Source organism: Mastigoproctus giganteus, chromosome 8, assembly GCF_048544385.1.
Source record: "Mastigoproctus giganteus isolate SK-2022 chromosome 8, ASM4854438v1, whole genome shotgun sequence".
Lineage (NCBI taxonomy): Eukaryota > Metazoa > Arthropoda > Arachnida > Uropygi > Thelyphonidae > Mastigoproctus > Mastigoproctus giganteus.
In genome coordinates, this window is record NC_143582.1 from 214,588,634 (window position 1) to 214,606,321 (window position 17,688).

Here is a 17,688-nt window from a genome sequence, read left to right on the forward strand (position 1 = left end):
TACTACATAAGAGGTTCTTGCTATGAAAAAGGTGTCAGCATGATAGGTCCCAAAGTTGTTGACAGCCGATCAAAAACATAGCAAGTGAAGATGCAAGAATATTTGCATCATTTCAGCAGATCCAGCAAAATTTCTTGCAAGGATTGTGACCATGGATGAGATGTGGGTACATTACTTTCAGCCAGAGACAAAGGAGCAGTCCAAACAGTAGAAACACAGCTCTTTCCTTCCGCTGGCAAGGTAATGGTATTGGTTCTTTGGAATGCTGATGGAGGGAGTGCTGCTAGTGGATTGCCTTCAGCAAGGCCAGGAAGTCACAAGGGCATGTTATGCAGACCTTATGAGTCATTTGTAAAACATTAAAAACAAATACTGAGGAAAACTCAGGAGTCCTGTTCCACCAGGGCAGGGCAATGCACCTGCTTGCAAATTTGTCACTGTCACGAATGCACTGCATGAGCTTTTAAACCTTGGACAATTCCCCACACTCATCACATTTAGCACCATCAGAATTTTATCTATTTCCAAATTTGAAAAAATACCTAGATGGCATTCATTTTTCCACTGATAGTGATGTTATTGCTACAGTGGATGCATTCCTGGAGGCCCAAGAGAAAACTTTCTTACCAGCTGGGATCAATGCATTGCAGCATTGGTGGCAAAAGTGTAGTGACTCCAAAGGGGACTATGATGAAAAGTAATGTTACCAGACTCCTGAAATAAATCTTTCATACTCAGCCATGAACTTTGCAAATAACCCCATAAGGCAAATGCAGCATGGATTTGTTACAGGGAGATCTTGTTTGACCAATCTGATTAGCTACTATGACACAGTCACAGAGGAACTAGATGCAAAAATAATTTTGACATCATATACTTTGATTTCAGTAAAACATTTGACACTGTTTCATATTAACAACTGCTGTGCGAATTGGAGCACTGTTGCATTAGGGCAGCATTCCCCAAACTGTGTTCCGTGAGATGTGAATGAGTGTTCCATGAAAAATCCTAGTTAATAATTTAAAAAAAATAAATTTTGCATATTCGTAGCACATACCACTTTTGTATCATTATAATCTTTAACATTACTTTTTTTTTTTGTTATTAATATACTGGCATTGACTAATAATCAAATAGACCACAGAACACTTTATTTTGGTGGACTTTTGCATTTAGGAGTAAAGTGTATTTTGTGTCAAGTGGCACCAGGGGTTTCTCCCATCTCCGCATTGCTTTCATTGTAGGTGTACCAGTTTGCTGGGAAGGCCAGAGTTTTTAAAGGTGTATGGATTTTGTAAGTGTAGTGTTATGTATCATTGTTCTTCTGGCCATTTAGCCGCTGTACTCCTGCTGATGCCCAATGTTGCCCACACTTAGCCCTGTGGAGGGCAGACCAGGTACCCAGTAGCTTGATATTTATGCTCTGGCAGGTCCTGCCACCTACTTTCCTGAGATTTCAGTGGCCAGGACAAAAAAAAAAAAAAAAAAAAAAAAAAGCATGCACGATTAATGGGGCAAGACGCTAAAAGATTAGAGACCAAAAAGGGGTGATGCACAATTTTGAAATAGAGCAGTGGTTGGCAAACTGAGTGAAGAGTCATTTTTGATTTAATAATAATAAAAAATCCAAACAGCTGCCCTTCAGCTCAAGCTGGGATGAAGGGGTGGAATGTTTTTTAAGCAATGGAATAGAGTGGGAACGTGTTTTATTAAAATATATATATATTTTTTGAAATATTATTTATTAATATTGAACAAACGTAACAAACATCCAATTAGGTACGAATGAATGTGACTTTTGCTGTTGAACTTGAGAAATTCTCTCAACATCAGGTAAGTATGCTGTAATTTTCATCTTTAAACATGCTGAGACTCTTGCATTGTTCAGATGGCTTCTTGATTTATTTTTAATATAGTTCATGTTTGAAAATATTTGCTTGCGGAAATACATAACTTGTCGTACATGTGGGCTAAAGTTAAAGAGCCGCAAGTTGCCCGACCCCTGATGTAGAGGTAATGACATCTATGAAAATGTAGCAATGTAGTGATCTAATATGTCATTCGTATGTGATTTAGCCTGGAGTACACTGGTAGAAGGAGAGGGGGAAGCGAACCGATATCTTAGCTAAACTCACTTCTTTGTATAATTTTTTTTTTGATAATTATCAGTATTTCGAAATATTATTATAAAAATATTTGACCACGGATTTGTGGGTGAAAAAAGGAACTTTAAAACGATAAGCAAATATTTCTAGTAGTGCCACTGTGGTCGATAAAAACACATCAAAATGATGAGGAACAATTGCAGCATTTTGTCCCCCAAAATTCTGAAGTGAAAAAACAGGAACCAACAAATAAAAGACCAAAATGAAAGTATGATGACAGGTATTTGAATTTTGGCTTTACATGTGTTGGAAATAAAGAGGCTCTTGATTCACAATGCATTATATGTAATAAAATATTAACAAACAGTTCTTTGGCTCCCGCTAAACTTGTTTCGTAAATATATTGAAATGAAAAGTGTTCCGTGACTAAAAAAAAGTATTGTAACACTGCATTAGAAAGTTTCTGCTATGAATAAAGGGATGGCTGTTTAGCATGATACAGAATGACCATTAATAACCACTGTTCTTCATGGACTGGAGTTCCTCAGGATTTGGTGCTAGGCCTCTTACTGTTTTCAATAATTTAACAGTATTGTGGAAGGCATATCAATTTAAACATTCCTATTTTAAACATTTCATATATAAATTTTAGTGGGTAAGTATTACCTTTTCCATTAATGCAACCATCTGCATTCTCCTCTGTTTCTTTACTTTCTGGTTCATTCTGCAAAGATGCATCATCATCATCATCCACTGTTAATGAATCCTTCTTCTCAGCCATTGAACTACTATCCTTTTTATTCTTTTTCTTGTTTTTCCTTTTATTTCTGCTATTCTATCAGGAAAAAAAAACAGTTTATTTCAATATTAAAGAAATCAAAATATCTTATAAACAGGAAAAAAACTTTATATGCTCTGTTATAAAAAGAGTGCTATGAAAATAACACGGAGATATGCATTTTTAACATACTTTGATGTCAATATTAAATACTTTTTGAATTTTAAAAAGGCTACAGTAGCCCAGGTTTACAGACTAGTATGCAACTCTATACTAAAGTTATTTATGAGGATTTGTTATAAATTTTTATTATCCACTTCATGTGGCATTTTCTTCTTTATATTAGCAGATCCTAATGATGATACGAAAGGGAGGAGTTACAAAGGAGTAAGATAATTATGAAAGTTTATAATCTGCAGCATTGATGTTTTTGGCAATGGTTCCCTAGGTTTAACACTAAAGAAAGTTTAACTAGGTTTAACACTAGCAATTTGGTGGCAAATTTGCTGTTATTCCCAAAGGCAGGCAAAAAATTTCATACATACATACATATATGTATATATAAAATTAAGTTTGTTGGCAAGTTTCTTATCAAGCAAGGTTAATTCAAAAAGTCTCTTCTGACTTCCATAGTTTTTCTGCATTCACTGCAGATGCAAAAAATTGCAATTTTTACTGTTACTGATAAGTAATGTGAATAAAAGTGATAATTTTATTTCAAAAATTAATATTTCATAAATTAAAAAAAAAAAAAAGTTAGGTAACACATGCAAGGTGTGTTACATTTCAGGCATGTTAATTTTTTTTTCTTTTTTGTGTTAATAGAAGTGAAAAGTAAATAATTATCTTCTTCATCAATTAATTACTAAGATTATAACTTTAAAGAACACTTAATAAAATTCTATACTTTTACATTCTCTAAACTTTGCCAGTTTGTTTTTATATATATATAAAAACAATGTGTGGTTTGTATCATAAATAGTGTCTGTAAAGATGGAAATGAAAGTATACAAAGTGCCTGAACTAAGAGAGAAGTTTAAGGAAAGTACAAACTGGAAGTAAAGTAGTGGTGAAAAAGTGAGAGAATTTAAAAAACCTAGTGCAAAAATGAAATGAATCATTTTTGCACTAGACTGAATCTATACTAAAGTTATTTATGAGGATTTGTTATTAACTTTTATTATCCACTTCATGTGGCATTTTTTTCTTTATATTAGCAGATCCTAATGATGAGCTAACCTAGTGTACATTTTTGCACTAGGTTTTTTAAATTCTTTCACTTTTTCATCACTACTTTACTTCCAGTTTGTACTTTCCTTTAAACCTCTCTTAGTTCAGGCACTTTGTGTACTTTTCATTTCCATCTTTACAGACACTATATTTATGATACAAACTACACATTGTTTATATCCTTTTGCTTCCTTTACTGTTGCCCTGCACATTTTGGAGCATTAGACATGTTCACTTTTATAATTTTTCTTCCTTCATCTGCTTGTTTTGACTCTTAATGATATAATATTACTACTTTATATATATATATATATATTAATGCACGAAAGTTAATAAAAGAAAATAAAATAGCAAGGCAAACATCAGAGACAGCATAATTGCATATTCCTCTGCATGTTGCTTGTTGTATAAAACTAAAATAAAAATTAAGCCAGTAGGTATAGCAAACCAGTAGAACGAAAATAGCTAAACAGAACATAAAAAAATCAAACTAGTAGGGAGGGGAAGAAAGGTAACCAAGACTAAGGTATTGTAGAAGCAACACTCTAAAATAATTTAGAAATTCTAAGTGAGCAATAAAATTTGAATAAGAATTTAATAGCGCCCCTGGATGGTTTGTTTGTTATTTGGTTTTTAGGAGCATTAGCAACTAAGGCCATATTGCTCTGGTGATATGCGGTGGTCATTCCCTGACCTTTCCGCATCCTTCGTATTTGGTGGTCACAGGCTCGAACCACGGTCTAATCAAGAAGTGTGCGCTACGCACTGCTGCTCCTGTCCACCTGGCTGCAGAGATGCCCCGTAGGGAGGCAATGCTGATAAGTGCTTATGCATGTAAATATGCTTTAAAAAAAAAAAAAAAAAAGTTTGGCTTGTTGGGCCTAACGTCTTTATCTACAAACATTTATTAGCTAGACTAATGAATTTTTTTTTTTTTTTTTGACTGAAGTCATCTCAAGGCAGGGTAACTGTTTCTATTTCTGCAAGGAAAACTGCTAAACATTACTCATGAGGAATAATTATTAACATCCTTCAAACCATTATTATCATCCTTCATGGTTAAAAAGCAGCAGTTCTATGCTGAATTGTAGCATGCTGAGTTATATATATATAAAGGTGTCTTACAAACTGGGCATCAATCCCTGGTTCTATGTAGCATAACAAAAAAGCTCCATATTGGTATGAGTTATTATTAGCCATATGGTGCAAGGAAGCCTGAGGCTTATGCTGCACCAGCCAAAAAAAAAAAATTCCCGCATTACCCTGAGAGAGAACCACCGAGAAAGCAAGAAAGAAGAATGACATCCAGTTCAGGACCCTAGGTTTTCCAAGCCCATACTCACCAGATGTGAGCCCCTGAGTTTACATAATGTAAAAAAATACCACAAATATGGTTGGAATAACCTTATGGGGTAGGGAGATTTCATTACAGAAAATAATTATATCCTTATAGTAGGTTACAGTACAAGTCACCTGAAAACAGCAGCAAAAGAAAACGTAAGTAAGAGTAGACATTTGAGTTAGTGCTGCTCCTATGCTGTCTTAATGTGTGAAAAGCAGAAAATTCAAAATGATAAAGAAAATACACACTTTCAATGCAATGCTACATTTATTTTCACCACACATACGAGGAGCAGTCAATAAATATTGACTCTCACTTAGAAATATTTGAGTTGGGGATTTGAAACTTGATGAAATTTCATCCTTCTCTATGTCACTGCCTTCTAGGGCTACAAATTTTTCCGATCTGCAAATAAGTTCTTTTGGGCCTCTTGAACAGAACTCCTACTTTAAGCAGAAAACCAGGCTTCTACTTCATTAATTACTTCCTGGTCAATATGCAATTTGTGGCCTCCTAATAATTTCTTCATTTTATGGAAGAAGTCAGAAGGTGAGATATCGGGAGAATAAGGTGGATGCTGAGGATTTTCAGAGAGACACACCTAATTGCAAAGTCCTTTATGAGAGCAGAAGCATTGTTGGTTATGAGGCAGACACCTTTGGGCAGCTTCCTGCATCTCTTCACAACTTGATAGCCTCTCTTAATTTTCCCTGGTTTCCATAGTACTCTCCAGTGATGTTGTTGTCTTTTGGGAAACAATCTGTAAGGATGAGACATCTTTAGATTCCCAGACAACTGATAACATTATCTCATTGGCAGACAATTGAGCTTTTTTTGAGGGTTGCTGAAGATGAATGTTTCCATTGTTTGCTCATCTGCTTTGTCTCTAGCTATAGTGATGTAACCAGCATCCATCCATTGCCACAATTCAGTCAAAAAAGTCACAAATATTCTATCTAAATCCTTGAATATTTATGCAGTGGGGCTTTACACAGCCCACTCAGTGTGGGAAACCTTGAAATATATTTTGCTCTTTCAAGGATCAGTAGATGTAACAGCTATAAAGCTCTGAAATTATTTCTTTTGATACTGATTCCAACTTATGGAAATCAACTAGGTTATAAATTTTCACTCAATAAGAAAATACTTCGGGTAGAGAATTTATAGGTTAGTGTCTAACATGTTATTTAGTTTTATGACACTCTTGGATTGTGATAGTGAGATTTGTGTTTGATTGTAGTTTAGTAGTAGTTTATATAACTAATGCTGATATAATAGGGATAACAGAAATGTGGTGCCGTCCGGAAATTGGTGCTGACGAGTTCCACTATAGTATATATAATATATTTAGGAAAGATAGAAGGGGTGAAGAGGTCATGCTTCTTATCAAAAGCATGCCCGAGAATGAAAAGACGCTTGCTGACTCTGAAGTTACGTCTGCCAGCATAGAATCTGTGTGGTGAGAGTTAATCGGAAACAAAGGAACAATGAGAGTGAGAGTATTCTACAGACCAGAAGATTGTGGAGAATATGATGAGTCTTTACAGGCAGTAATGCCAAGGCTGTGTATGAGAAAGCATTGGCTAAGAGAGAAAAAAAATGGGAGAAAGGAATTTTATGTAGGTGAATAGAAGGAAAAAAAACAAAATGAGATTGGACCCTTGAACACTGGGTGTGGAAAAGTCTTAGACAACCCAGCTGATGGGGATGAATTGAACAGGTACTTTGCATCTGTCTTTACTGACAAAAGACCTTTTATTTATGCTAAGAAGAGGCTGTGTGAGTGAGGCTGAGCCATATGAAATTAGTGATGTTGTAATCACAGATGATTGTTTATTGGAAAAACTTTTGAGAATAAAGGCAAGTAAGGCTCCCAGAGTTGATGGCACATACCCTGCAGTTTTGAGGAGAGTACAAGGGAGCGTACTCAACCATTGAGGTTAATTATGAAGGCATCTTTGGACTCAGGGGAGATTCCTTTGGATTGAAGAAGGCCCAATGTATTGCCGATACATAAAAAGCAGGTCTAAGAGTGAAGTTGGTAACTACAGACTGGTTAGGCTGACTTTAGTGGCAGGAAAAATCTTAGAGGCAGTGATTAAGAGTGCAATCCAGGGACATTTAGATAGATATGCCATTTGAAGGACATGCAACAATTCTTTGTTAAGGGAAAATCATGCTTAACTAACTTAGTAGGCTATTTTGACAGAGTTACTCATGAGTTAGATTTAGGGAATAATTTTGACATAGTTTATCTGGATTTTAGCAAAACATTTAACTCTGTCCCCCACGAGAGGTTACTGTATAAGCTTGAACAAGTTAGGATTACTGGTGAGATTCTAAGATGGATTCCTGGGTGGTTGCTGGGCAGAAGGCAGGGGGTTGTGATTAATGGATATTCTTCAAATTGGTGTAACGTCAGGAGTGGGGTCCCTCAAGGACCAGTTCTTGGACCATTGTTGTTTTTCATTTTCATAAATGACATCGATGAAGGGATAAAAAGCATGATGTCAACATTCGCAGATGACAAAGGTGGGAAGAGTCGTTAATGATTAGTGACAAGCAGCACTCCTTCAAGATGACTTGAGCAGGCTTCAAAGATGGTCAGAGAAGAGTGGAAGCTATGTTTTAATGCTGCTAAATGCAAGGTCTTACACTTGGGGAATAGTAACTCACAAATAAATTACACTTGGTGGGGTTGAATTAAAAATAGTGGAGGAGGAAAGGGATATGGGAGTTTAAACAGGCAGCCAAGAAAGACCATGGGGGGTGGGTGGGTGTGTGTGTGTGTGTGTGTGTGTGTGTGTGTGTGTGTGTGTGTGTGTGTGTGTGTGTGTGTGTTCAGTCATTGAAAGATGTTGAAAGTCTGAGCATTCCACTGATTGTTTTCATACAGTGAGTGTTTTTATACTGACTGGGCCATCAGGGCTACACAAGCCTAATGTTAAGTAATATCTGCTACAAAATTATCAATTCAAAAAATATTAGAACATACCTTTGTTCGAGTGATACCGCCAGTGTGGCTCCAACTTTTCAGAGCTTCAGTTGCACCATCTTTAAAAACAAATAACAACACTATTAACAAAACAGAGTAACATTTCTGATGTTCTGGTTTATCCTAAAATAGAATTCATTAAAACCTAGTGTAAGAAATGCAATAATAAAATGAGGGAAAAAAAAAAAAATCAGCATAAATAAACAAAGGGGCAGTTCAAAATTTATTCTAGTTCACATTTTTAGCATTTGTTATTTACAGTGCTTTTCAGTAAAATAAATTTGAATTTATGGGCTATTCAAACATAATGTAACAAGATTATTTTAACTTTTAACACAACGCCCATCCATTCCAACCTTCATAGCAGCCTCGACCCCATTATGTAACACTTTTGGGGAAGCATTCCATTCCCACCTATACATCTATAATATCTTACATGATCTCCAAGCTTATGTCAGTATGTGAAGTACAGCTTATGCCATTCGGCTTGTAACTGTAATATGCAATGACCAAGTATCTAAATGCATACAAGGTATCAATATAAAACAATGGGAGATGGGTTTTATTAAAATTCTAAAACAACATTTCACCATAACTACTAAAAATCTAATTTTAATGGACCTTTTGAAATTTACAAATATCATTTTATACATAAATATCAAAATACAATCCTATTGTAACCCTATAATTGTTAATTTGATTTCTTTCACGTTTTAACTTATCTGATAGGCCTGATGACAGGATTCAGTTGGGCCTAGAAACTTCGTCAAAGTATTAAGTGTAAATGATGCGACTCACTTCAATAAACATTTGAAACTTTATCATGTGGTGTAATAGTGTTTTCTAATTTCCTCTATATCATTTTATGCATTTTGGAAAGAATATAATTTTTTATTTCATTTATTAATGTCGCCAATTTCAACTGTTTATAACCATTTTATATAGCAAAATATAAAGGGCACAATATCATATTTTTTAAAACTAAATTCTGTGTTGACATTAGCATTAGTAGAGGCATTTGATGCAAGAAAGCAAGCTTATGCAGCATCAGCCAAAAAAAAAAAAAAAAAAAACCACTTCCACTTCACTCCTCTGTTCGTTTGAAATACCTGTCCAGCTGAGCCTTAAACTTATTTAGGCTATCAACCTCCACCACAAGGGATGGAAGTCTGTTGCACCAACCAACCACCCGCTGGCTAAAGGCAAATTTCCGCACATCTATCCTACATCTGCTTTCCTCAATTTGAATTTATGCCCTCTCAGGTGATTATTCTGAGCGAGAGGAAGAATCCCATCAGCATTGAGCATGCTGAAACCATTCAATGCTTTATACACTTCTATCAGATCCCCTCGTTGGTGCCTAGTCTCCAGACACTGTAATTTGCAAAACTTAAGCCTTTCTTCGTAAGAGCACCCCTTTGTTCCATTCACTAATCTTGTTGCCCTTCTCTGTACTCGTTCCAGCAGCTCTACATCCTTCTTGAAATGAGGTCTCCAGACCTATATACAGTACTCTAGGTGTGGCCTGACCATTGTGCCTTATACAAGGGAATAATCACGTCCTTATCCCTGCTAGAAAAATTCCTATATATCATTGACAATACACCATGAGCTACTCTTGCAGCCCATCTGCACTGCTCAGAGAACTTCATCTGCCTGCACAACCACCCCCAGGTCCCTTTCATTCTCTACCACTGTCAGTGTAGTACCACAGAGTTGATACGTTGCTCTGGGGTTGCTGTTTCCCATATGTAGTACTTTACATTTGTCAATGTTAAACTTCATTTGCCACCTCTCAGCCCATCTGCTCAACCTTTCCAGATCCTGTTGCAGCAGCATAGTGTCAGTAGTGTCCTTGACAACCCTGCCAACCTTCATATCGTCTGCAAACTTGGACATTAAGCTTGATATACCATCATCAATCATTTATAAATACAGAAAATAATAAGGGACCCAACACTGAACTCCGAGGGACTCCACTAATAACATTAGTGCACGATGAGCAGTGTCCATTGATTACCACTCTGTCTTCTCCCCCTCAACCACCCCTTTATCCATAGCAGCATTTGCCTCCAATGCCACACTGCTCCAATTTGTACAATAGTCTTCCATGTGCAACAGTATCAAAAGCCTTTCTAAGATCCAAGTATATAATATCAAAGTTATTCCCCCTGCATCCAGTTCTTTTGTGATTGCATCATAGTATCTAATCAAATTGGTCAGGCAAGACTTCCCCTTAACAAAACCATGCTGTGTCCGAGCTATAACTGAAGTCTTGTCTAGATGATCCTGCAGTGCTTCTTTAACCAGTGCTTCCATTAATTTTCTTGGAACCGAAGTTAAACTAACAGGTCTATAATTACTTGTGTCAGTCTTTGATCCTCCTTTGTGAATTGGGGTCACATTTTCACATCTCCAGTCTGTGGGTACCTCCCCTGAATCCAAGGAAGCTCTCATAATTATGGCTAAGGGTTTGCTTACTTCCTTTGCTGCCTCCTTTAATATAACTGGATAGATCCCATCCACCCCAGGTGCCTTTCTTGTGTTTATCTTCAACAATTTCTCCTCCACTTTACTCTCAGTTATTACAAGATTCTCTAGATTACTGCCAGAGTTGAATAAACCTCTGGCATCCCCCTCGCTGAATAACTCCTCATGTATGAATGTCGATGCAAAATATTCATTTAGTTTGCTAGCTACCTGAGCAGGATCATCATCAGTTGCCCCACCGATATCAAGTGGTCCAATCTGATTCATCCCCTTCCTTCTAGAGTTTACATAAGTAAAGAACTCTTTGCTGTTTTTCTTTGCATCCCTTGCCAAAGATTTCTCGTAATCTGCCTAACCTCCTTTGTAACTTGGTTACACATCAACTTGTATCTATCATAGGCTTCTGTGTCGTGTGTTAATTTGTATGTATCCCATGCATTTTTCTTCTCTGCCATATGTCTCATTAGTTCATCTGACATCCATTTAGGCGTAAACTTTGAACAATATTTCTTAGTTGGTATGTAAAGCCTAGTAGCGTCCGAAATAAGTTCTTTGAATGCTTCCCATTTTAAACTACTAGCCTAAAAGTAGTGTTCAAATATATTTGTTTCGAACAATATTGCATTTATGCAGCGTTAATGCTATTGTAGGATGAACAATTAAAGATTACATGCGCATTGATATATTAGGTCAAGATCCCAATAGATTTTGGTTTGCGAGTGGTAGGGATTTTTTTTTTTTTTTTGGCGGGAAGTATTGCCAGTAATTAAAGCCTAACTAACTGGCTAGCTGTAGTTGTACTAGCAGTTGTTGGATCACCTATGGTTCCATGTTAACTATTAACATGGGATCAAGTTAATAAAAATATAAATTATAAAATAGGAAGGTGACTTTCTTTCAAATGGCCGTCTCTTTGCTATTTTCTCGGGGGCTTTGAGCAGATAGATAGCCACACTAAAAGAATGCCATGGGCATACCCGTTTCTGTGGTCTCAATAACAGTTTTTCATTTGTAAGTACTCATTAAGTTATGGTTGTCCTAAGTTAATAATTCAAGTAAATCAAATAAATTTTATTAACTGTAATTGTTAATTTTTGGTTAACTTTAGTTTTAAATTTTGGATTATTATTAGCTGCAAACTGGAAATGAGACCCAAAGCCCAACGGGTATGCATCAGAGTTAACATAAAAAGTATATAGGTATTTACCTGTGATCATATGGCTGTAGGTTGGTGCGAGAAAGGACGTGAAAGTTGCCCGGGAGCCGCTTTATAGGAGGCCAAGGGGCCATCTGGTCTGAATTGTTGGTTGGTCTGTTTTTAATCATAATATATGTTTAAGGGAGGGTTAATTTGTGATCGATGGTTAGGGATTACGGTGAACACCTATACTGATTTTTAGATAAACGCAATTTTAAGGATTACATTTTTTTTTTTTTTTTTTTTTTTTTTTTTGTAATGTTATCCACTGGAGAAGGACTGGTATAACCTTTCTACAGCATAACGGCCCGTGTATGCCCAGTTTATATGATAACTATATACATATTTACATACCCCCCATCAGTGATTTTAACCTTGTGGTGCTTCAGACTTCATCCAAAAAAAAAAAAAAATTCCCCACGACTCGCAAACCAAAATCTATCGAGAAGATCTCGATAGATTTTGTTTGATAGATTAAAAAAAAAGTAAAGTGCAGCCATTATCAACCCACTGCAGGATGGAAGCCTCCTAAACAATTCATGCTGAGGGAAATGGACCATAATCTGCCACGCTGGTCCAGTGCGGGTTGGCAGATCGACCGTATTCAGCAGTCAGGGGCTTGAACCCCGGTCTACTCAAGAGCGTGTGCTACTGCACTCCCGCTCCTGTCCACTCGGCTACGGAGGCCTAATTGATCGATTATATATACCTAAAATATATATATAATAAACACGTAATAAAAAAAAAAAAAAATTGGAACAGCAGACTGGCAAAATGTAACTGCTAGCCCTACAGATATCCAAACTCTTAAACATTAATGAAATATTTACGCAAGTATTTCTGTTTCCGTAGCAAAATGGACAGGAGGAAAGAAAGTGAGGGCATAAGCCCAAAAATTAGGCAACAAGTAAAGCAATAGTACCTCAATCTCCCTCTAATTACTCTAATAGATTTTGAAGCATAAGATACAAGGGTTAGATAACAAAGATAAAAGCAGAGGTAAAGACAGCAAAATACTTTGGAAAATTACCGGGAGTGTAAATCCTTATCCCTTAGCAGGGTTCCTGGTAATTCGTTGTGTAAAGAAACTTGTACTAATCCAATTAAGAATGAAGGACTAATACAGAATTAAGGTTAAAGTTAAATGCTTTAAAAGCAAGCCAAACTTACAGAACAAAGCAAAATTAACCAATATATCTGAACAAAGAAAAATTAACCAATACAACGGGGCAGGGCAGCAAACAAAACATGGATAGGCCCAAGTTGCTGCGTGAAATGAAAGAAAGTTCAAAGCTCCCTCTACTGTAATATGCAATTACAGAAAAAGGTATTACCCAATTGAAAGCATTGTGGATATAAGCGACCTCTAGAAAAAAAATATATATATTTATTCCTTCCCATAGAACAACTATGGGTACAACTTTTTCAGATTGTAAGACACAGATCAATAGCTCTATGCGAAGTGCCTAATATTTACATATACAGTCAATCCCCGTATTGCATGATAGTTGTGCTCCTAGAAACCCTCGTGCAATGCAAAATCGTGCGATATAAACAACAGGCCTATGGGAAAAATAGGGTTAGGTGCCGACCACCCAAGATTGAACACACATTTGTAACCAAAACATTACCAAATACAATAATCATAATAAAATACGTAAGGATTTTATTACGACTATTACGTAATAAACTATTGCTACTGCTTTTGCTCCTATCGTAAGCCAACTTGTTTTTTGTTTGATTTTCTATCCAAACAGATGACAGCTGTTCCATCTCTTCCAATTCTTTGTGTCTTAATCTAATCGATTTTAATTACACTTTGAGTTGTTCCTGCTATGAAAGTTTTTTTCTCTGCATTGCCTCATTTAGGCTTGTAGCACGTGCAATATCACATGGTCTTTCATTTCGCTCAAAGTGTTTCACAATTTCATATTTTTTCTCTATTGACAGAGGCGGACTGGCCATAAGCCCTTACCGGGGAAACCCCGGTGGGCCGGAAGCCAGTGTGATTTTGGCCCACAAACGCTAGTATGAGGCCACTACAAGTTTTCCGGGTAAGAATTTTTGACTCAGTCCGCCTCTGTTTATCGATATTGCTTTTCTTTTTCTGTCTGAATCTGTAGTGTCTTCACCAGGACGCTTCCTGTTCACACCTTTTAAGAATTTTACTCATTTTTAGGGAATAAAACACAATTACAAAATGAAGAGGCAAGCTCGATACACATATACAAAGCTGTGCGCATGTAGCAACCTGAATAAACAACACCGTAAAGGCAGAGCTACACTATTAACACCTCACATTTTACTAAAGCACATTTCTAAGGGTTACTACCATAAAACAATAAAAACAAATTTCCAGTTGCGTTTCTGCCAGTGGAATCTGTTATAAACTGGTAGTAAACTTGATCTAATTGCATTTGCGATTATACCGATAGCCGAAATTGTGTTGGTTTTTACGTTATTATGGTGAAATGTGTTTCCCTTTCACTGATATAAAAAACAAATACATTTTCAGAATGTTCTCTTCATTCCTATCATGTTGCGTCCCGTTGGGGTAATTCTGCGTTCGACTGCCATTTCTTGTAAACACAAAGGCGAATCGTGCATAAGCGAATTCGGTTCGTGTTATATAAGATATCGTTACCCTATTTATAAATCGTGTATGATCGAATTCATGTAGTGTAAACACGTGTTATACGAGGACTGACTGTACAGGGTGATTCACTACCAGTGCGACAAACTTGCAGGAGGCGTAGGGGGCACAAAGACTAATCGGATTCGCATAGCATTGCAGGGTACGAAATGCCTTCGTCATGCGGTAGAGGACATTGAACGGGAGGTCACGTGAACAGCGATCCCGCTGGAAGTCAGCATTTGCGAACCGGTTCCCGAGGCAGTAGGATGGACGAGTATTCAAACGGCGAACTGGCCGACATGCACCTCACGTATGGAGCTGCGGACTGTAACGGGCACGCCGCTCTACACTTGTACCAGGAACGTTTCCCGCACAGGCTTGCTCCTCATCATACGATTTTCGCACGTGTGCACAGAAGGTTACACGAGACTGGTTGTTTCACGAGAGGTACCATGAATCGAGAGCGAACAACGAGGACACCAGACAATGAGGAGAATGTCCTACGTCTTGCAAAAGGCAATCAGAGTACGAGTGCTCGAGCAATAGGCCAACGATTGAGTATTTCCCAATCCACTGTATGGAGGATACTGTCAACAAACCAAATGAGTTCATACCATCTGCAACGCGTCCAATCATTGGAGCCTGTGGATTATCCACTCCGGAGGACTTTTGCTACTTGGTTTCTTCAACAGAAACGGTTCGCAAATGCTGACTTCCAGCGGGATCGCTCTTCACGCGACCTCCTGTTCAACGTCCTCTACCGCATGATGAAGGCATTTCGGACCCTGCAATGCTATGTGATTCCGATTCATCTTTGCGCCCCCTACACCTCCTGCAAGTTTGTCGCACTGGCAGTGAATCACCCTGTATACATAAGCTCAGAATAAGACATCAATTTAGTAAATCCCCAACTTCCTAACTAAGTTTTATAGCTATTTAAATAGCTCTACGTAAGTACAGTAAACCCCCGATATTCGCGGGGGTTACGTTCCTGAGAAATGTCGCGAATACCGAAAACGCGAATACTGAGTTATGGCTCCCATAGTAATAAAGGGGTTCCGTTCCAAAGTATGAAATATATAAGAAAAACTAGTCTAAAATTTTGCCTATGTATGTGTTATATGTACCTTCATAATATGACTATGTACATAGACAGTAGTGAAATGCAAGCATATGGCATCGAAATGAAAATAAGAAACAATTTAATATTAAATGTAATATTTATTAGAAATTTCAAACAAATCTTTCAAACCAGCACCTTTGCTGGCTAAAAAACTTATCCCGCCAGAGCTATCACCAGTTTCGCTAAAGTGTTGATAAAGGAGTTTTGCCTTTTCACGAATGATGAGTGAACTTAACAGAATTTTATTTTGAGTTTGGTCTTCTATCCACAGATTTAAAGCCTTTTCCATATCTCTTAATTTAACATCACGAGTTACAGAACAAATTTTTGAAACAATTAGCGCGTTTTCACGGACACTACGGGCGGATTTTTTCTTCCGATTGATCGTAACGTTGACTCATTGATTTTATAATGTTTTGCCACTGAGGAGACACTTTGACCATTAGAAATTTTGTCTAATAACTCAATTTTATTCGCTAATGTCATCACCTTCTTTGATATTTTCACATTTCTCTTGTTATTCGTAGCCATATTTTTGTACGGGTTAGAAAGAACTTGTCCACAATAAAGTCACTTTCGTCCGTTAACACACTCGAAAAAGTCTGTTTTACACTGCAAAACGGTAGATTTATCACTTTTGTAAGCATATCAATTTATAAATTGATAAATTTATTTAATTTATAAGCATATAAATTAAAAGCAAACGACAAAAACTTCCATTACAAGCGCATAACACATACTGAACAAGGATTAGCGAGAAACATCCACGCTCGCGATTTTGTCACCCCTCTCCCCCCACCCACTGAGCGTTGTTTTGACCGGGAAAGATAATTGTAGCCACGCCCATGTTTTTTTATGGCGGATAATATTCATGGCGCTTTAAAATTCACATTTTTTAGGTTTCATTTTATATTAAATCAGCGATCGCGAATACGCGAAACCGCGAATACAGATACCGCGAATAGCGGGGGTTTGCTGTACTTAAATATGAATTTAAGAGGGAAACCATTTTTACTCAGCTTGTTAATAAATTCTCTCAGAGAAACTACAATATTATCTGCACTATTACATATTCTAATTAATTTTAATCCTTGCGATAGAATTATATTTCTATGAATTCTGCGGGATATGTTTGAATGCCAATGGGTGAGATTGACAGTCTCAAAATTAAAATATGTACGTTTATCATATACATTAGTAACAACATCATTAGATGTAATTTTAATTTCAATATCTAGAAATGTGGCTGCCAGAAAACTTTATTCTTATGTTAAAGTTCCAAATCCGTAGGATAAAATATGGCCGTTTCTTGTAAATAATTTGGCTTATTAATAGCAATAAGGTCATCGATATATCTATAAAGTATAGTACTGTTATTAAACTTACTTTCATAGTGATGAAAACATAGATTGGCCACAATACATGAACTACACACTCCCATAACCATACCTGTATGCTGTCTATATACGGCACTACCATTAAACAATGAAAGAATTAAATAAACATAAGTCTATTAAATTATCCCAGTAAAACTTATCACATGGAATAACAGTTATACTGTTTTATAATAATCATTCAAAACCATTTTTAAATTATCGTGCAAAATACTTGTAAACAGATTTTTGAAATCATACGTACCGATATGCATGTTAATATTACTATAATATTACTGCTAAAAGGCTGATTGCTATGAGTAAAAGGTTGAAACTTAGTTGCTATAACACAATTTCCATATGTGCACTGGATCCCTAAATTTCATAAGTCCCATGTTGCATTTAGGTTTATAACTTCC

At 36.6% G+C, this 17,688-nt stretch overlaps 1 protein-coding gene across 1 annotated transcript in view; it reads right to left on the minus strand.

Moving 5' to 3' along the window:
• Positions 1-17,688, minus strand: part of LOC150082261 (spermatogenesis-associated serine-rich protein 2) — a 269,773-nt gene that overhangs the window by 147,598 nt on the left and 104,487 nt on the right. The window contains exons 4-5 of the mRNA XM_090380081.1: positions 8,451-8,509; positions 2,772-2,940 (exon numbers count right to left, since the gene is read on the minus strand). Coding sequence (XP_090236207.1) covers positions 2,772-2,940; positions 8,451-8,509 — 228 coding nt within the window. The remainder of the gene's footprint in view (positions 1-2,771; positions 2,941-8,450; positions 8,510-17,688) is intronic.